The sequence below is a fragment of the Zalophus californianus genome, chromosome 16, assembly GCF_009762305.2.
Source record: "Zalophus californianus isolate mZalCal1 chromosome 16, mZalCal1.pri.v2, whole genome shotgun sequence".
In the NCBI taxonomy this organism is placed as follows: Eukaryota; Metazoa; Chordata; class Mammalia; order Carnivora; family Otariidae; genus Zalophus; species Zalophus californianus.
The window spans coordinates 25,838,372-25,859,598 of record NC_045610.1 but is presented as its reverse complement, the minus strand read 5'-3'; the positions used below and the strand labels follow the sequence as shown (position 1 = coordinate 25,859,598).

The 21,227-nt window shown below is 50.7% G+C and overlaps 1 protein-coding gene across 1 annotated transcript in view; it reads right to left on the bottom strand.

The window, feature by feature from the left end:
- Window positions 1-21,227, bottom strand: part of BCAS3 (BCAS3 microtubule associated cell migration factor) — a 598,955-nt gene that overhangs the window by 10,673 nt on the left and 567,055 nt on the right. Inside the window, 2 exon segments of the mRNA XM_027625284.2 lie at window positions 2,488-2,553; window positions 12,876-13,043. Of these exon segments, the coding sequence (XP_027481085.2) occupies window positions 2,488-2,553; window positions 12,876-13,043 (234 nt within the window).

The following is a 21,227-nucleotide window of genomic DNA, read 5'->3' as shown; positions in this document are numbered from 1 at the left end:
TCAGTCTCTCATTCCACCGGCCAGCCGACTCATTCTCCTCCCTGCCACTGGTCTGTCCCATTCTAGAAAGCAGAGGCCTGTGCTCTGATCTGATTTCTCGAGCTGACGGGGCTGAGGCCAGTGTGGGCTACACGGAGCCCCTCTCCCCCACTGTCTCACTTACCCACCTGAGAGGATTAACAGCTGAGGCCAAAGCAGCAGGCTGGTGACTGAGCAAGTTAGTGCACTGTGGGTTGGGCGGAGGTGGGGAGCTGAGCCGCCATGAGGAGGCAGCTGTTGTACCCAGGCTGTTCCGTGACAAACCAGTGTCCTCGCACTGACTAGATGCAAAAATCCCCTCTCTGTAGGTCCTCACAATGGGAAACCCTTGAGAGTCTCCAGAGTCTCTGGCCTAGCCCTCTGGTCCCTCTCTGGGAAATGGAGCTTTCCACGGTCAGGGAGGGGTGAGGCAGTCCCGTCCCCCCGCACCTCTCACCTTGCAGCCTAGGGACGTTGGCAAGGTGGCACCGTGCCCCTGGCCCGCCTCCACATACAAAGGAGGGAGGCAGGGGGAGTGTTGGAGGCATGGAGAAGGCCAAGAGCAGCAGTGAGCCCTCTCAAAGAATCCCTGGGACCTCCATGTCTCACAGGATTTCTGGTCGTTTCTGGCCCGTCAAGGCTCTGAGCAGGCTAATGGGCAGCAGGGTCCAAGGTGCAGTCCTCGGAGATGGAGGGCGGCCTCCTCAACAGAAAGGAGGCCCACTAACCGGAGGCTTCGCTACCTCTGTTCAGCTGCCTGTCCAGGACTGCCCCGAATTCAAGCAGAATATCCTCTAGATGGGATGCTTTTTCTAGCGTCCCTTCCCGAGTATCTTCTGTTTATGGCTAAACTCAGGGATTTATGACTTTCATGGTAATGGGTTCCATTCTACTTCCTCTGAGCCTATTTTTCTAATCTTTGTGGTACAGGCTTTACAAGAGTTTCTTAATAAGTCAGGATATTTTTCCTTTTGAAACAAGTTGTCCTGCAAGTTAATGACTTACGGGTAGGTGTGGATGCTACCCAGAGACAAACAGGGGCTGGGAAGGGGATAACCAGGGTGAGCAGGGGAGAATCTTCTAGATTAAATAGAGCTATGTGGAGGTCCCTTTAAGACCCTTGGCAAACTCCTGTCTAGTGCCCTCCTGATGTTCGCCAACATCCCTATCAGATGGCTAGGACCACTTGCAGGTACACGTGGTGTTTCCATGCCAAAGAATGCTCAATGCTCACCCTGGGGACAGGTGCACGCACGCGTGTGTGCACACACACACACACACACACACAAGTTGGTGTGAACCAAACAACCCCAACATTGCTGACCTGGCTCTGAATAGGAATAATTCTGTGTATCTTTTTCAAATGGTAAACTTTTGTTTAGTAATGAATTTAATTAATTTCTTGGTGGCATCAGTGCCAAGGCCACGGGTCTGGTGCCTTCACACCCATGAAGAAGGCTTTAAGGAAACTTAAGCCAGTTCTTAGCCCAGGTGCCCGAGGCCAAGCCTAGCCAAGAGAATGGCGCAATGGGGCCGAGGTCCCCGTTGTCCCTGCTGGGGTCACAGCCCGTGCTCCGGAACCCTTGCTCCCCAGCTGGGAGGGCAGCACACGTCTCAATTAGCTGCTGTGGAGCCGCCTGTCCAGGGCAAAACGCTGAGCGGATGCCGCCTCTGCTTTGTGCTCTGTTCACAGACTGACTGCTGGAGCCGGGGCTCTATTCATTATTCAATTCAGCTGGCTCAGACGAGCCTTTCCATTTGCTCCTCCAGGAGGAATAACAAATCTAGAAATGCAATTCCATTTTGGTGTATTAAGATATCGATTCGCCTGGCGAGGGGAAGTGCATTCGTTCTGTCAGCCCTCCCGTGGGCAGGAAGGGGTTAACCAAATGTTTATCACAAGGCTGGCTTCAGAGTTGAAAGTAATGTGATCAGTAATGAATTTTGTGTTACATTAGGTTGTATAAATGGACAGACAAGCGCAGACAACAAGTGGCCAGGAGTCGGGGCTAATCTAATGATGTAAAAATAGAGACAGCACCAATTATACTAGGGGCCAGCTCCAGGCTCCTGCAGGGACTGCAAATGAATAGGTACAAATCAAATTACTCACTAATAGACGCACTACAAGAGGGGCAGTCAATGGTAAATGCATTAGAGCCTAGTGACCTCTCTGCTCTGCACAGCAGAATCCGAAAATTTGACTTCCATCTTAAAAGTGGGGGGCAGGGAATGAGGTTCTCAAAGAAACTCTTGTTGGGTGAGGAACAGCAACTACGGCGCCCCCCAAACCAGTCCGTTGCCAGAAGGTACCTCCTGTCTCTGCTGACCTCTTGTCCTCAATTCAAGGCCTCCTGAGAGCTTGAGCACCGGGGGATGGGCGTGGGGTGTAAGGGAGCAACTTCTGGAGGGACAAACAGAGCAGTGGGACGAAGCCTTGCACGTAGGCAAAGACAGGAGGTTACATACCAACATACTTCACAGCCACGTGTCTCTCAGGGGTGGTGTGTTTTACGGCTACGTCAAGGACTGTGTCTGTATTGAAAATAGAATATTTCTTTAAAGAGGATCACAACGTGGACCTTTCAGAGAGCAGCAAGCGCTGAACCACGGAGAGCCCTGCAAGGGGTTTTCGTGGTCTGTTCCACGACGCAGCACATCCGGGCTTTCACGTAACGCTCACTAGCCTTGACTGCTGTCACCCTTCCCTCTGTTCCTCCTGCCCTGCGCTGTCCACTGAGGGCCTACATCCATGGATCATGGAGACATGCTCAAAGGCAGGAACCGTTCGCTCACATTCAGCTCTCCGTGGCTTGGGGAGGAACACAGTGTGAAACCAAAACATCTCCAAGCCTTCCGAGGACCCAGCCAGGCCCAGATGGAAACAGGACCCTGCTGGGCTTAGTCCACACTCCCCCCCACCCGCCTGTAAGGCCAGCACTATCGCACCCATCGAAGTCAAGACGGCATGCTGGTTCTGGCCAACTGGGGCCCAGAGATGATGGGAACATGCCAGCAGAATGAGCACAGGGAGGGCACAGAGTGGGAAAAGTCACCTGACACAAATGAAGCAACTGGATGTTGATCTTCCCCAAACCTCATTAAGCACATGGAGGGGTGGGAGAGTAAGCTATCAAGCTACACTAAATAATATGGGGGGGAGTTGGGGGAGGTCTGTGAAGCCTGGTGCTGGGGGATTCTGCCAGCAAATTAAAAAATTTATGCTTATGCAGTGGGCCTGCAGGTGCCTGGGGGCAGGGGTGGGTTCAAAGAGAAGTGGACAGGAAGAAATCACCCAACATCAGCGGTTAGGTGGCTGATTCTGACAGAGGTACTTGGCACTGCCTCCTTCTGCTATGTTCAGTCACATTGGCATGGCTTGGCCTTCTTGGTATAGTGGGGCCCTGGATTCCTGAAGGGTCAGAGGGTCATTTCCAACTTCATTTCCTGTGTGTATGTGTGTCTCTCCTCTGTTACCAGCCATCAAGCCTAGGGGCTGGTCCGTACACCGCAGACCATCTCCTGAGGAGGCAGGAGGCAGAGACAAGCGCAGCAGGGAAGATGGGTATTTAGCCATCCATGACTGTGTTCAACTTTGTTCAGATCTCACACCTCACAGAAAGGTCAACGGTTAAAGGTGAATTCTTTGGCAGAGGAGGAAGAACAGAGAGAAACACTCCCTCTGGTTAACCATTTACCTATGTTAATGTCTCCAGAGGAGGGCCCTCGTCTGGGGGTCCAACTGCCCTTCCCCGCCCTCTTGTCCAAGCCTCTTCATTTTCCACAGGAACTCCTGCCTCCATGTTGGGCCAATACCCGGAAAGGGGATTCTGAAGGTTCCCCAATGAAGTCACACTGGCACTTCCTCCTTGCTGACAGGAATTGGCGTGCTCTGGTTAAAGAATTCAGAGTACACTGGGCAACTGAAAACTGTGCAGCGGAACTTCTCAGCCCTAAGCTCCCATTATAGCTCTCCCTCTGCCTGGGACTTCTAGCAGCCTTGGGATATGGAGAGGGAGAGAGAAAGGGGGCGGGAGACAGGGAGAGAGGGGAGAGGGAGCAGGGGAAGAGTGGGGATGAGAGAGACAGAGACAGAGACAGAGGGAGACGGGGGGAGGGTGAAACGGTCTACCTAGAATCAGATTTGACAACTGGCCAGACACTAACAAGTGTGTCCTAAACATGGTAATTTTTCCCATTGCTCTGGCTGGCTCTCATTTACCTCTCAGGAGCCACAAAAACCCATGCAGTCATTCAACAAACATTAGCTGGGGCTCCGCTTGGCTCTTGTTCCCAGTGCTGGATGCTGGGCAACGAGAAGGTTGGTGGTTGGAAGTAACAAAGGGGAATCACACTCCATCCAAAGCACCAGAATCAGGTTAAGACATGCAGTATGGGCAGTGTGGCCGAGGGAGGGGCTGAAGGGACCCCCCCCAGGGCTGAGGTCCCCCCTCCACCCCCCACCCCTGGTGGCGCGTAGAACAGAATCAGACACTGCTAGGTAAAGGAAAAAGCAACAGACACTACTTGTCCGGGGCCAAGTGTCCAGTGAGCAGGTGGGTCAGAAGTTCAGAGGAGAGAGAAAGGGCATTTGGCTGCATGGTCAGGGAGGGCTTCACAGAGGGGCTATGATCAGAGCTCGGTCTAAAAAAGTGACTGGGCAGAGAGGGAGGCCGGAGGGGACTCTAACAGAGCCAGCTGAGCGGGGCACGTGCTGCGGACTATGGGATGGTTTTGACAGGGGAACGTGTCTGTGTGAAGGTGGTGGTGGTGGTGAAGATGAATATGAATAAGGGGTTATTGTGGGCAAGCGAGGGGGAGAGAAGGTTGGAAAGGAGGGTGAGGAGGACCTGGAACAAGCCTTGAAATCTCACTGCAGGAGCTGAGGTGGAAACGTGTGGGCCCTGAGCACGCTGTGAGTAGGGAAATAGGACGACAGAACAGGCCCTGAACGTGAGAGCCCCCTTCCTCTTCTGGGGGTCCCCTCTCATTCTGAATAGCGGGTGGGAGTCATTGAAATACCCTCTGATCAGGTGAGACTGTTGGGATCTTGAGAAACTCCTCCTAGAGAGATCTCTCTCCCTCCCTCCCTCTCTCTCTCTCTCTCTCTCTCTCTCATCCTGCTGTCAGCATTCTTGGGCTGTGTGAGCAGAGTCTCATTATTTAACGCTCCTGGGCTTCATTTTATTTCTTGTGAGGTTGCAGCTCAGGCTTCTTAACCTCAGCGCCCACTTTTTGGATGATGTGAATACATGGCGAACAATGTAAACTCTTTTAGAGACACTGTGCCTCTCAGACCTGTTTTTTCTACATTTCCTGAGTCAAGTTTATGAGAAGTTACTTTCCTTCTGTTTTGTGTGGATCCCAATTTCACAAATCTTTCTCATGGACAACTTTTATCATTTATATACACACACACAACCTTATTTTCATTTTTATAGCAACAGCTAAAATAACTAGTATTGTAGGCCCTTGCACAATATTGCTTATTCATGGAGAATATAAGCTTTGTGAGCACTCCAGTGGCTGATGGGTCACTAAAGGGCCCCCACTAGGTGTGTGTTAAATCCCAGACGGAGGGTCACAGCTAGGACCCACAGGTGTGGGAGATCTAACCCAAGGAGCCTGAAGACCCATAGGCATGGGTGTGGGCACATCTGGCCAGGACTGGAAACCACCACCCAGGTTCAGAGCACAACCCCCCCCCCCTGCCGGGAGCAATATCCTCTGCCCAGTAAATCCCTGCAAGGAGGTTTGGTTCGAACACCCAGGAAAACATAAGTAGGGTTGCTCCTGAAGATGCTATTGCTGTTGTCCACAGGACAGACCCTTAAGAACTATTCTGATACCAGAATGAAGAAAACTCAGCTAATTCTACTGTTATATAGAGGCTGGGGTTCCAGCACCTCCTCAATATCTCATTTTGATCCTGTATTTTTTAGTTACGATCCGACTTCAAATCTTCCATCTTTCCTCCACTGTGAGTCGGAGAGAGGAACATCTCCCTGGCAGTGTTGTGATGATTAAGGGACATTTCTGTGGCTCGCCTAGAGTCTAAAACATAGAAGCTACTTGGGAGATGTGGGCATTATCATGGAGAGGAGTCACTGAGAAGACAGATACAGTGATCCAAACAGCAGCACAGCGTCCAGCCCCTAATACACACGGCGAGCAGACGTTTCCACTTGGCCTGACTTCTCCCGCCCATGGTATTGGAGAAGAAACTGAACCAAGATGGGAGAGGAACCTGCCCAAGGTCACACAGGCTTCCCCCATTCCAAAGGCGGAAGGACTTCCAAATGCCGCTGAGAAGGAAAAAAACCAACATTCTTCCCGGTGTCAGTAGCGGGGTGCCTGGAACGGAAAGGACTCTCGGATCTGGTCTTTCCTACCAGTGGAAGCTAGCGAGGAACAGGCCATCTGACACCGAACCAAGACACAGATGGCCACGCCAACAAGGCCACCCCCCGGATCGCGGGCAGCAGCGGCTTTCCTGCCACCCTCAGCAGCAGTGCTGTGGCCGCCCACGGTGCTGGGCTCTATGTCTGGGGGCTCCTACGTCTCTGGGGACCCTCAGCAACCATGGGCAGCTGTGACTGGGCAATCTGCAGTTTTGTCTTCACATCCTGAAAAGACCCATCCAGATTTCTGGTCCAGCTCTGCTATGGGTGGGCCCGCGTGGGCAGCTGGAGAGAGGAGCCAGAGAGGTGCACACCCACAGCTCGGTCCTGTTGCCTCCTCTGGAGCTTTCACCTCTTTGAGGGTAGGAGGCATGCCTTACTTCTTCCCTACAGTCCAGGGGGGAGGAACCAGCAGGTGTCCACAGAGAGCCTGCCTGCCCACTGCGACCATGGAAGAAGGCATAGGCCCATTGAGGAGGTCGCTGAGAGAAGACATGAAAAGCATTTTGTAGACATACCGTAGAATGAGCAAAATTCCAGGGCCCAATTCGGTAAAGCAAAGGGAAGGACCTAAGCGACAGGCTAAGTTACTTGGATGAAGGTGCTTGCCAGAGAGTAGGGGTGTCTAAAGGATAAGAGCATTAATTCACTGCCCCATGCCCACAATTGTCACCTGAGCGTATGGCAACTTGAGATGGGACAGGGCTAGTATGGCCCCTACTGGAAATGCAGCTTCAGCACAAAAATGTTCCCAGCCCTCAGCAGTGGGGTGAGCGGGAGTTCCAAGGCCCATTGGAAGAGCTAATCTGAGAGGGAGGTGGGAGGGACCAATGCACTGGGTTATTTGTTTTGGGGTACACATCTGGTCAATTCCAATAACAATAGCTAACACTTATTAACATTGATTTCTACAGTCCTGAAATGAAAGATGGTATTAGCATGAGGCCACGCACACGCATACACACACACACACACACACACAAAATGATCTTCGTTCCTCTTCTGCAGAACATAGGTGATCATCAGGTATTTATTAATCAACTTATTGAAACTTTCCTGTGACCATTTAAAAACAGTGTGCAATGTTCAAAATGTGCTTTTCACGTGAAGAAGGAAAAAAGACACAGCCCTTTCAAGAAGTAAAAGTAGTTTGACAAATCTTCGGAAGAGCATTAGTTGAAAATAATCCTAATAATTAATATACAAACAGGAAAACCGAGGGGATTTGGCCGAATAAATTAGAGCACTGTTTTCCAAAATGCAGACTGAAATTCACTGACGTATTGTGAAATCAATTTAGTGGGTCATGACTACGTTCTTAAAAAAATGTAAGAAAATAGAAAGTACTAGAATGCACTGCCTATATTACTGTTTTGTGAAAGTTTTGTATGTTTGGGTAAGGAAGTAAATGTATGTCTGACAGAAGGCAAGAGGCAAAGATTGAGCCCGTAGTGTGATCCCCTAGAGTAACTGTTTCTGAACAAAACAGTCCGTTGAAGAGATTGTAGACAGAAAAAGATGAAGCCTCTTTCCTACCTTTAGTGCTGTGATTATAAAGGAGAAACGGTGTTCCTGGGACTGCAGGAAGCCACAGTCAGGGGGAAGAGACAGTCCCTCTTGACCTTGAGAGCTGACTTAGTGAGCTCTTAAGAGTCAACAGCAGCAAAAGGAGGCTGCCTGCAACAGAGACGTGTCAAGCTGATTGGGGCTTGGGAATGAGTCCCGGGGCTTTTGCCGTTGGACGTGGGAGAGAGCAAAGAAGAAAGAATAAGCTTTAGCTAAAGATGGAAAGAGTTAAAGTCTAAAGAGAAAATGCACTTAATATGTATCCAGGTGTTTATGAAGATTTGTTGGTATTAGGTTATATCTACCTAGACACAAAACAACTGGAGTAAGTACATGTTTTCCTTATTTAAAAATTTCTATTTTTCTAGAAAAGGCAATATTGAAAGGAATGTCTGCTAAGCAGGAATTAGTCAGGTTGTTTTGAGGGGGGCGAGAGAGAGAGGAGGGGCTGTGGGAGACAGCATTCCGGGCAGGAGAAGTAGGTGCAGGGGGCCTGGCGGGCAGAGAGAGCACTCGTGCTTAGGGACCCTCCGGGGAGTTCCGCTTGGCTGGAGCTTGCACAGAGCAACAGGAGAGGAGCCTGGAGACAGGGCAGTGGCTGGTCATGAAGGGCTTTGTACACAGTGAGATGGGGTGGACCGGGAGAAGCCCAGGGCTGCGGGAGAGGAGCGCAGCTTTTGGACACGTGGGAATGTCAGTAGGTGCCTGGATAAATGGTTCTGGAGTTCAGGAGAGAAAGCCAGCTTGGAGATTATTTGGAGACATCAGTTCAGCGGTAGTAACTGAGGCCCCAGAAGCAGAGGAGAGTGCCCTGTGCTGACTGAGGGCGAGGGAAGAGGGCCAAGATAGGGCTTTGAGAAATACACTTCAGGCCAACGGGGAAGGAAAACCCAGAAAAGGGACGGAGGAGAAGTAGCCAGAGGCAGAAGACAAAGCAGGAGAGCGAGGTGGAAAGGGAGCTACGGGAGAGCACCTCAAGATCGCAGGGCGTGGCTTCCGGCACTAAAGCCCCCAGCCCAGTGCTGACTTTGGGGGGAGTAGCTGTTGTGGTTGCGCAGGCTCTGGAGGCTTGGGACGGCTCCTCCGCTGTGACAGGAGGAGAGGGGGAGCTTGTTGCGGGGACCGGTAGGATCTGGGTGCGTGGAGTCAAGAGATTTCTTGAACAATGACCACCATTTTCTCTCTGAGGGTGAGAGACAAGATGGTGGGGTAAGAGACCTGAGGAGAATGGGGGAGTCTGAAATACTACCCGTGCAGAAGGCAAGAGACTGATTTCAAAACGATGGACGGAGCACATGTGCCATATTTAAAAAAAAAAAAAAAAAAAGCAAAAATGGAAGGAAAATATTAAAAAAGAAAACAAACTCATAGGGGACCAGAGATGCGTGGAATCTTGAAGAGAAGGAAACCAGACCAGAAGCCACAGCAGGAGGCAGGGGCTGCAGCAGAACTGCTCACATCTAGGCTGAATGTAGAATTCACTCACTCAGCAAATAGTGACCACGGGCCTACTATGCTCCAGACACTGTTCTAGGTGCTGGTTGCTGGTTTTTGCTGCAAAAGATGAGCACAAACCGAGAACAGGAAGTGGGGCTACTGGAAAAATAGAGAAGGCCTCCCCTGGCTCACTGGAGAGTAGATGCCAGAAATCTCTAGAGGCACCAATCTGAACAGCTTGTGATTCTCCCTCAGCAACCTAAGTGTAAGAGCAGAACTGGACTGACCTTGATTTGGAGTTCTGCTGAGTGGGGACAATGGAAGGCTAACAGGAACAAGGGGCGTGATGATATTGCAAGACAGCAACTCAGCCAGTTATTTCAGAGCAGATTTGCAAATTACACGTGTGATCTAATTAGACTAACTGGTCAGCAGCCCCCACAGAGAGGAAAGAAGTAACACCTGTTTTAAGACGGACCTTGTCAAATGTGCATAGAGATCTTATTAGGATGCGGGTGCAGACTCAGCAGGGTTGGGTGGGGCCCGAGACTATGCATTTCTAACCAGGTCCCAGGTAGAGATGGTGCTGTGGGTTCGCCGACCACTCCTGGAATAGCAAGGCTTTAAAAGGTTTTGCTTTACTTTTGGGGGACCGCTAACTTGCCCATGGTAGCTTACCGGTGGGGTGCTGGAGCCAGCTGATGGCGACATTTTCAGGAATTCAGCTAGCCAACTGACACCGTGTTGATGGCTTGAAACTGGCCATAACGTGAGTTTTTATACTATAGAAATGTCCAAAGGCTGCCAAGCCGGGCCTTCCTGCTTCCCTCTGGAGAGCTGGTTGGTAAACAATTCCCAGCACGTCACTGGCGAAGCCTGTATAATAGTGGGGCATGCTCTAGAGTGGGCTTCGGTGTTGGGGGTCACGAGAGCATGCTCCATTCAGACCTCGATAAAGAGGCCATCGGTCGTGGTTGCGGGACTACACAGAGTGCCTGATGGAAGGCACTACAGGACTGACTCTCTCGATTGCCTCGGAGTACCTGACACAGGCAAACATGTAATGTCACCTTCTCTGTAGGTCCTGTGAGCCACCGAGAGGAGCAGGGTGGTGGGAAGACAAGAGAGGGACGGGCTGCTATGGCAAAGGGTGGCTTGCTGGAAATTCGCATCCAAGTCACACCGCCTGTGCCAGGCCATTTCTGGGTGTGCCGGGCTGCCCCTCCGAGGCCCTGGACCACACCACGAAGCCCGGCACTTCATCTGGAGTTGCACAATAGGACAAGTGATTCTCCGCAATGGCAGAGAGGGAATGAGTTAATTTCCATAATATCTGCTTTACTTATTGACCTTTAAAATAGAGGCAGATTTTTAAAAATTGATACATTTAATATGGTCAGAAAACCCCAAATGAATCCCTTTTTGTGACAGTTTGGAGAGGAAAATGAAATCCCTCTGCTCAAGAAGGGCATCTCTTATTTTCTGACCTGTGGGTCATGCAGTTTTAATTTCCTCTCTCATCTCTTCTTCTTCTTCTTCTTTTTTTAATTTCACAAACCTGCTTAAGGCCACAAAGACACTCCGGAATCCCCCAGCTGTCTGGCCGATGAACTGCTGCCAGGTTTGTTCAGGGTACTGTTTGTGCCAGGCTGAAGTTCTCCAGCTCTGGCCCAGCGTACCTTTACATCTGTTCGCTGGCTGACACTGAGGGGCTCCAAGTACTGTCTGAGGGGAGCTGCCCCAGAGCTGCATGAGCCCCAGCAAGGGTGGCTCCTGGGAAGTGAGTCTGGTGACACCAGGCCCTGGTGTATGTGGCAGGGGCTGGCAGGAGCCCCAGGGGTGCAGGGGGAAGGCGGTGCTGGGGGGAGTTGAGGAAAGGGAAAAGCTTCCCCCCTTCCGCCAGCTTCCAAGGAAAGTGGGGTCAGAGCCCCTGTAAATGGCAGAACCCGCCTCATCTGCAGATGCCGGGAAAACAGTGGCATGGTGGGCTACCATCCACGAGTTGGAGGGCTGGATGACAGGAACAGTGGTGGTGTGCACACGTCTGCGCACGTGTGTGCACGCGGGAAGAGGGCATGGCTGGTCGCCGCTTCCAAGGTCCATATCTCCTCTCTCTCCAGGGAAGGAGGAGGTATAGAAGGGGGCTGGCCCTCAGAGAGAGCTGTCCCCTGCGGCCTGGTAAGGCACTTCTCTATCCCCAGGCACACTCCTTCTCTCCCCTCCTCGAGTCCATTCTGTCCATTTGCCCGGTACTGCGCAAGCACCGTGGGCGGGCCCAGAGCTAGCATTGTGCAGGAACAGGAGGACTGAATGGGAGGGGAAGAAGAGAGGGAAGGGCTTAAGTGCCAACTAGCTAAGGGACGGGGAGGGTCCACACGGAAGTGAGACGGATGTGTGATGACGTCCGGCAGTTCAAGTCCTGCCCCAAATGCTTGCCTCTCTAAATTTTGCTGGTCCTGATTTCCTGCCCCAGGTTGTAAGTTTCTCCTCGCTGGGATCCTCTTTCCGGGTAGGCCGGTGCAGCGGGGGCGGTAACGTTCATGGTAAAGAACCAGGCGCCGGTCTATAGAGGCCTCGGGCAAGCAAGAGTGGGAAGGCCCACGGCCAGGATCTGCTTGACCCAGCAGGAAGTTCCTGTCGACCTCAGGAAATGGGGAAGAGGCCTGCTGGGCGGTCTTTCTCGGGCCTAAAAGCTGGGCTAGAGCATGCACAGAGATGGAGAAGGAGGAGGTGCTTCGGAAAAGAGGAGACACAGGCTGTACTGTAACTGTGTGGAGATGGAAGAATCGTGGTCTTTCCTAACTGCATGCTGTGTGTGTGCGTGGACACATGCATGTGTGCGTGCATGCACGTGTACGCTGCTTGCTGGGGCAGGGCTCACCCATCTTCTAAGGACGTCTTCTGACTGCTCTAGGATTCGAGAAGCTGCCCCGGGCTCCGGCGGCTGGGCCCTCTCACAGGCGAGAGTGCAAGGGCAAAGGCAGCAGGAGAAAAAGCAGCCTGGGGGCTCAAACCAGCCCTGCCTGCTTCGCGCTTGCTCCCTCCAGGCTGGCAGGCCCCACTGATACTTGCTAGTCCACAGAGCCTCAAGCCTGACAGGAGGTGTGCGGCCTCCACACTCCGAGCCTTAGGGCTGCTGAGAACCTAGGGACGCCAAGGTTGTCCCTTCCCCTGGAGAAGGTGTCCTTCCGGCAGCCGCATATACGACACAGTTGCGTTTATCACCGCATTTTTATATGTGTTATTCCACGTAGGAGGGGTCACCAGGGCCCGGTGCACTCCTTCACACAGGGCTCTCCCAATACCAGAGACTTCCAAACTGAGGGCAGTCAGAGTGCTAACCAAAGAAACACACGGTTAGAACAAACGGACACCCTCTCCCGCCAGAGAAGGTCTATGCCCACACGGGCCCGTCCTGACCGCGTCAGGCTGGGAGTGTGAGGCCACCTTTACCTGTTCCGGATCCCACCACGTCCCGGCTCGGCGACTCGGCCATGGCATCGGCGAGCCGCTCCCGCAGGCCTTCCTCTGTGTGCTCCATGGAGGACATGTGCCGCAGCCCAAAGCCCTCGGGCCAGCTCCCACACACCTCCAGCAGGGTCACGCTCCGGTCAAAGGTACCTGCGGCACACACGAGATATCCGACCTTGAGTCCGTGCCTTCAGAGAGCGGGCCGTTCTTCTGTCTACCCACCACTAGCTGGCCCCACCCCACCCGCACCCGGCCAGGGTCCGCTTCAGCGCTTCTCCAGGCTGGACGCAGGAGATACCACCACGAAACCTGTGTGGAAGGCAGAATGAAGCAGCTCGTGCCACAGGATCAGACAGGGCAGGCTTTCTGAAAAAAGACCTCGGAAGTAGGTCAAGGGCAGAGCACCTCCTTGCCAGGTTCAACCCAAACACCTCTACTTTTCTTTCTTTGAGGCAATAGGGCTTCCCCTAACAGTTCATTTAAAAAACGGGCTACGGGGCTTTTAAAGCTTCAAAAAAGTTTTCCATACCACTCTATCCTCTGCAGCAAACCTCCTCATGTTACATCTGAGGCTCAGAGAAGTTACGACCCAAGATCCAACAGCGGGTTTGTGACAGACCTGGTTCAAGAACTCCTGTCACCTGATGCCTCAATCTGGAGCTCGTTCTACTCGCCGCACGCAGTCCCCTAGCTGCCCAAGGACAGACGGACAACGGGGGCGCCATTTGGGGGATGCCAGCAACGGCGTTGGGTGATAGAATCTTCAGCAAAAATTGTTCCTTAACCCGAAGCTGCTCTCCGATTCCAAGACGTACATGGCGCTCTGCTCAGTGCCAAGATGAGATTTTACATGCAAGATCACTTCAAAGTCTAAATTTAAATTATTCTCCTCTATTATACAGCAAGTCTTCTGTGAAAGCTTATTTCGTCTACTCTCTCTTGGAAGGAGATTATCGTCATGCTCTGTTGCTTTAAGCACATACCATTTTCCCAGTGATTAGGTAACTGAATCCACTGCATTTATTGGGCTAGGTTCCTGCCAGCACCAGGAAGATGGGGAAAAAATGCAAATGCCAATGTTTCCTAAAGTTAAAAGTACGCACAACACACACTTTTTATCAGGCCTTGCTTCTCCTCTTTGATCAGCCGTCAGAAACTATCTTCCCTAGGCGGTCAGGACTGGCCAGCGTCAGCACACACTCTCTGCCAATGACAGGTGGTAATAGAGAGGGTGCGAGCCCCAGCCCCGGCAGGCGGCCCTGCCTCTGATAATGGCCAAAGCATCGAGGTGATAACCGTTAGTAAACACTCCGACAGCCGGTGACTCCATACATCAGCAAAGAGGGCCAGATAATCCTGAGCTCTTCTGACCAGACAAAGGCCCTTGGCCAGCCCGCTGGGATTTATATGTGTGGCAAGGGTCACCACTGGCTCCTGAATGTCATCAGCCAAGTTTGGCTTTGATTTATCTCTTGCCTAATTGTGGGGTAGATTCCTGGTGCTGGGAGGATGGGTAACATCTATAAATGTATCTCCCCAAGAGAGCGAGGCCCACCTTGGGATTGGGTTGCCGGGCGTCGGCTTGTCAGGTGGGACCCAGGAATGGGGAGCTGCCTGATACCACCTTCTCTCTTCATCAAGTAGGGTCAGGATGGATCTGGGGAGCCAGGCACTGGTAGTGGGGGTGGGGTGCTCTGAGCGTCAGCCCTCCAAGGGCCTCAACTGTGCAGCCACGCTTTGGCAGTGCCAAGCCCAGAGCCAACCCCAGACCGGCATTAGCAACAACTCAAAGGTGCCCAGGTCCTAAGGACACACAGGGACTGATGACATAAGCTAAGCTTCTGATACCACTACCCACTCGCTGAGTGATGTTAGGCAAGTTCCTCTATCTCCTTTTTCCATCTCTGAAGTAGAACTAATAACCCTGCCTCGAAGGAATGAAAGATGAAGCCAGGTTCCTGCCCGGAGCCTGTGTTCTCCCCCGGTGCTGCCCCACTCTTAACTGACAAGATCAAGAGCTACAGCATCATGGTGCCTCTGAAGAGTCTGCCTGGGACATGTACGCCTGGTGATCGCCAGATGAGGGAATTAGTAATAAAACATGGACACGCCTCCCCCTTGTACCTTCAGGGCTGCCATGGCAGCTTTCTTACGGAGAGACATGTCTCAGAGTCTGTCTCAAGAGCGGGGACGCCCTTACCTTCTGTCACTTTACAAGAGCAGCGTGCCTGCCCCTAAAATGTGCTCAGTCAGAGTTAGGACACGCCGCTCTTAGAGGTCAGGGCAGCCAAGCAGATAGCGGGGCCGAGAGGAAGAAGGAAACAAAATAAGCCAGCAAGATGGCAAGAAGCATTCAGGTCAGAGGGTGGGCCTGGCCTACGACAGACAGCAAAGGCCAGTGGAGCATGTGGTATTTTAGGGACAAAACAACAGTAGACAGGAGAAAAAGAAATCATGAGCTGGTGGAGAATGGAAATAGAGCTGGACTGAAATGTAGGCTCTCAACACATATTAACTGCATGGGTCTGGGCAAGTTCTTTACCTTTCTGAGCCTCTGATTCCGCATCCATAAAAATGGAAAACCAATACAACCCTATAGGGTTGTTGTGATAATTGCATTAGATAAATACGCAATCAATCCCCTGGCACATAATGGGTGTGCTCTTGTATACGTTAATAATAGCAAATACGTACAACTTTATACCATTGGAAGCATCATCATAAATGTTGACGGTCACAACAATCCTGAGAGGTAGAGTAGGTACTACTCCAATTATTATGGGAGAGGAGCTGGAAGCTCAGAGAGAGTAAGCGGCCTGCTCGAAGTCTCCAAGAGACAGGCCCTTAATTCTTAGCTTGGAGTTCATTTTATCGGTTTACACTTTGCTTCTCCTGGCTGCATCTGCAGTGGAGAATTTTTTTTTTTTAATTTAAATTCAATTCATTAACATATTGTGTATTATGAGTTTCAGAGGTAGAGTTTAGTGATTCATCAGTTGCATAGAAAGAACACCCAGTGCTCATTACATCATGTGCCCTCCTTAATGCCCATCACCCAGTTACCCCATCCACCCACCTCCCTCCCCTCCAGCAACCCTCAGTTTGGTTCCTAGAGTTACATGTCTCGTAAGGTTTGTCTCCTTCTCTGATTTCATCTTACTTTATTTTTCTATCCCTTCCAGTGGAGAACTGTTACAGGGAGAAATCACCTTTATCTTTCCTAACTTCGGACTCTTGTCACCTTCAACTGATAGCTTCAAAAAATCTTTCCCACTCCCCACCAGCCCAGCTTCCTTGGAGTATCACCGTAATGCTGATGAGTCACCCTGTCTGTTGGATGGCACACGGGAGGGAAAAAACACTGATGGAAGATCTAATCTGTTCTCTCTTCACATGGGCATTGCTAGGAGGGTGCAGGTAGGAGGCTGGGGATACAAACGGTGTCCGGCAGGGGAGCACTGGATCGTCTCTACTGTCCTGAGAAGTCACAGAGAGGACCTATTGTGCTGGAAGGATCCCCTCAGAGGCTCTGCAGGGCCCCCTTCCATGTCCTTGCCTTCCACCCCTGCCGGTGCAGATGAGGGCAGCAAAGGAGCTCATGGACTGTCCCGGGCCCAGAGTGACAGAGCTGCAGGTGTGTGCGTGTCAGCAAGGGCTGGGGTTAAGAGGCCAAGCCCTTGGACAGTGAGGTCACCTCTGCGCTCTTAAGCAACTGTACATCGTGTCACCATTGTCGGCACGGCTATCATTCATCGGGTCGGCCCAGAGACACTCCACCAGATGAGCTGGCCCTCTGAGTCCCATTACGGGAGAAAGGGTCAGTTTCAAGGGGGAGAAGACACTTAGTGCAGGCTGTTTGCAAAGCACAAAATATACGTACTTAGCAACAAAGATCTTTTGCTGAAGCAATGCTCTGTGGGTTGCAAAGCCCCCTCACGTTTATTATTTCAATTAACTCACACGTTCCTCAAATATTGATTAGCATCCACTACGATGTGAGCTAAGCATGGCACTGAGGTACGGGGATACAGAGTGAGCCCCCCTCCTCCCCAAAAAAGTTCATGGTCCTTCACAAAACTCTGGGAAGCAGCAATGGTCACCATTTTACAGATTTGTATTTTACTGAGGCTGAGGGAGAGAGGTGAGGTAACTTAAGGGCACGGGTTTAGGTGTGACAATCTTGCTCTGAGGCCTCTTGGGAGCCCCTTCCTTTAGGGCTGCCTCCCACCCTGCTATTCTCTGCACAGAATTTTCTAAGATTTGGTTCAAGTCTCACCTGCTCGGTGAAACCCTGAGTGACCACCCGAGTTATAATGAGAACTGTTCCAGAAAGTCTGTTTGCATGGCATGTTCTTTACCTTTCAGGTGAAGCTGATTAAAGTCCTGAACTTGCCCGAAAAATGTATGTTTGCATACATAAAATTATGTAAGCAATTTCACAGAACGTTGTAAAGCAATTATGGTTCTGTATGGTTCTCTGAAGTCCATCTTCAGATCCCAGGTTAATGGGATCAGTTCCATGGGGTCATTCCCATCCTGCCTTATGTTATTCTCATGATCTGCTCTCCAACCTAGTGTAGAAGCTCCTCGAGGGCATGGATTCCTCCATAATCCATCAGTCTGTAATAAGTACAGGACTTTGTGCATCATGCTTACTCAAAATATGTTTGCTTATCCACTCATTAGGACCATCTAAGAAATCTGACAGTCGCTTTGGAGTCAATACCCTTTGGGTAGGATCCCGGCGCCTAAACATCTAGGGCCAGGATTGGGAGGAATGAGCTGGATGTAGGCAGAAAAGGGAGCTAAAATTAAATAAGAGGAAGGAAGGAGGTTATAAGTGAGCAGAAAACAATGCCACGGTATCACTCTGCTGCCTTCTGTGCATTTATTTTAGATTGGAGACCCCGGGAACTGGAAGAACTGAACAACTTGCCTTGGATGGCACAGAGAGCCGGGCTCATACAGGTGAGCTTCCCGAATCCTGCTTTCCAGCTTGGCATCCTGTGTTACACTCTTTCCCCAGAGGAGAAATGGGTCAGGTTCTTGGGTTTCACAAACCCATTAAAGACATGCTGTGACAGCTGGTAAGCCTGCAGCTCCTGGGGAGCCTAGGGGAACACGTGCTCTGTCTTTTGTATACCATTGTTGAGGGGCAACGGAGCCTGAGGGAAAGAGGGGGCATGGGGGGAGGTGGGGTGTTCCTCTGAGCTGATAGTGTCTAATCACACCCTAGCTATTTAGGAGACTGTGGCACAGCCTTCCCTGTGCCTCAGTTAGGTTTAGCCCAGGATTTGGACTTTGATGAGAGCCTGCTGATCAGATTTCCAGCCACCTGCGAGGCCAGGTAGCAGGAGCAAAACACGTCATTAAACACAGATCTATACCCCTGAAACAAATAATACAATATATGTTAAAAAAAAAAAAAAAAGAGAAGAAGAAGAAGATAGCAGGAGGGGAAGAATGAAGGGGGGGAAATCGGAGGGGGAGAAGAACCATGAGAGACGATGGACTCTGAAAAACAAACTGAGGGTTCTAGAGGGGAGGGGGGTGGGGGACGGGTTAGCCTGGTGATGGGTATTAAAGAGGACACGTTCTGCGTGGAGCACTGGGTGTTATACGCAAACAATGAATCATGGAACACTACATCAAAAACTAATGATGTAATGTATGGGGATTAACATAACAATAAAAAATTAAAAAAAAATAAACACAAGTCCTTCTGGGTGAGAGCTCACGACAATAATCACATCCATGAGAGTAAAGAAATGGTTCCAGGCAGGATGGAAACACCACCGGAGAGCCTCCTTGCCTGTTCTCCAAACTAGCTCACTCAACAGAGCTGGGGACTGGTACTGTGGGGGAGAGTTCCTCTGCATTACAGGCTGGTTCACATAAGCATAGGCTGAGGACATTAGCTTTACTTGGTACCTGGATGTGGCCGCAGGCATATTTCACTATGCCAAGACTAACAGAGATTGGTTCGCTGTGGGAAGGTGAGAGAATATGAGGACCCTGTCTGTCTCTTTCAATCCCTTAGGGTGGTTCCCAAGGTAACCATGACCTGAGCTGAAGGCAGACGCTTAATGACCGAGCCACCCAGGTGCCCCAATAATTACTTTTTTAAAGTAGGCTCCATACCCAGCGTGGAGCCCAATGCAGGGCCTGAACTCATGACCCTGAGATCAAGATGTGGGCCGAGATCAAGAGTCAGATGCTCAATCGACTGAGCCACCCAGGTGTTCTGGGGTTAGGTCATTTTAAAGGATTTGGTACTCCGCTGGGGTGCCTGGCTGGCTTAGTTGGAAGAGCATGCAACTCTTGATCTCAGGGTCGAGAGTTTGAGCTCTGTGTTGGGTTTAGAGATGACTTAATATATAAAACATTAAAAAAAAAAGGGAGGGATTTGCTACTCCAGGTAAGAAGTAAATTGAGCAAGAGAAAGGAAAGGTACCAGCAGCAGAGAAATGCCTTCGCTAATGTTGGCAAGCCAGGAGATGCTAACATGCCAGATGTGATGATGTTATGCACATCTGTTCTCATAGGCCCTTGGGGCCACGGCTGGGAAGGGATTATTCATCATTCATCATAGGTCCACGAAGAGACCGCCCTGTGTGGCCAACATATCAAGGGGTCCTAAGCCAGAGCAGAGGAGTCAACAGTAACTGCGACACCAAGATTTCTTTACAATTTAACAGAAGAGTTGTTCTGGCAACTGCGGTGCGGTGTTTGGCAACCACAAGTGCGGTGTATGATCACAACTCATACTTTAAAGAGGAGGAGACAGACCACAACTCAAGATACCAAGGTTATAACTGGACTTCTCCCATTAACTTTTCTGGCCACTCCAGGTCTTAATTTCCCCACTTACCACATGGACAGGAAATGAGTGACTCCCACATAAGAGGTTCATCACACTGGCATGAATAGTTTCAAAAGTAATTAATAATAAACACGCTAACAGAGTAATGGTGAGATGATGTTTGATCTATCCAAGGGTAAAAGGTACCATATTTCATTTTCCACGAACCAGAAAACATAATTAAGCATTCATACCATAAGTGGTTTTTGTTGTTGTTGTTGTTTTTTCTTACTTAAAGGTATATGGTAAGCAGAAGACCTGGGTTCACATGCCAACTCCTGCCATTTTCTCACTGTATGACCTTGGGAAAGTCATTTGGCCTCTTTGGACCTTGGTTCCTTTACCTGCCATAGTGGGCTGAATCGCACTTCCTCCCAAAATATGCTCACCTCAGAATGGGACCTTCTTTGGAAATAGGGTCTTTGCAGATATAGTTAAGGATCCAAGATGAGAGTATCCTAGAGTTAGGGTGAGTCCTAAATCCAGTGACTGGTATCCTTATGACAGAAAGGAGAGGGAGATCATAGAGCGAGAAGAAGGCCACGTGAAGACAGGCAGAGACTGGACTTAGGCTACAAGATGAGGAATGCCAGGAGCCACCAGAAGCTGGAAGCAGTAAGGAAGGATTTGCCCCTAGAACCTTTGGAGGGAGTGTGACCTTGCTGACGCCTTAACTTTGAACTTCTGGCCTCCAGAAATCTGAGAGAATAAAATTCTGTTGTTTTCAGTCACCAGGGCTGTGGTAATTTAGTATGGCAGCCCTAGGAAAGGAAGACACTTACAGAACAGGGAAATGACTATCTGCCTTCCAGGCCGTCATGAGCATCAAAGCGCACAGGGCCACCCGAACCCAGAGGACTACGCAGCATGGGACTATGTGAGCAGCTCCTCAGAGGGGCACTGGGATTCTGTGAAAGGCTCAGAAAGTGAAGACGGTGGTCTGGGGACACCTCTAGGCCGGAAGACAAGAGCTAGACGAGAGACACTTGGTGTGGGAACTCTATTATTAAAGCCGAGTGGTTCTGTGTGGGCCCTTGATGGGGAGTCCCAGCACAGAAGTGGGTGTGGGACCCCCACTTCCCTGAGGATGCCTGCAGGGGGCACAGGACGGCAGGGCAGGTGGCTCTTAGCTCCCAGGTTGGCGCCCTTCCATCCTCATGATGTCCTTACCTCTCCCTACATCTGCGGGGGATGTTTTGGCTTCTGAATTCTTTAACAAATAAACAGGATCATACTCAACATGGGTAAGGATAAAATGAGATGGACTGTTGCTGGTGGGGAATATTATTGTTAAAAACTACCTGAAGGGCAATTTGGCAATGTGTACTAAGAACCTTTTAAAAACATGCCCACCCACTGATCTAGGGATCCACCTCCAGAATTCTAGCCCAAGTAAATAAGACGCCAACAAACTTTCAGGCATAAAGATGCCCCTTGCCACTTTAACACCGCCTTAAAATAGGGTATTTGTG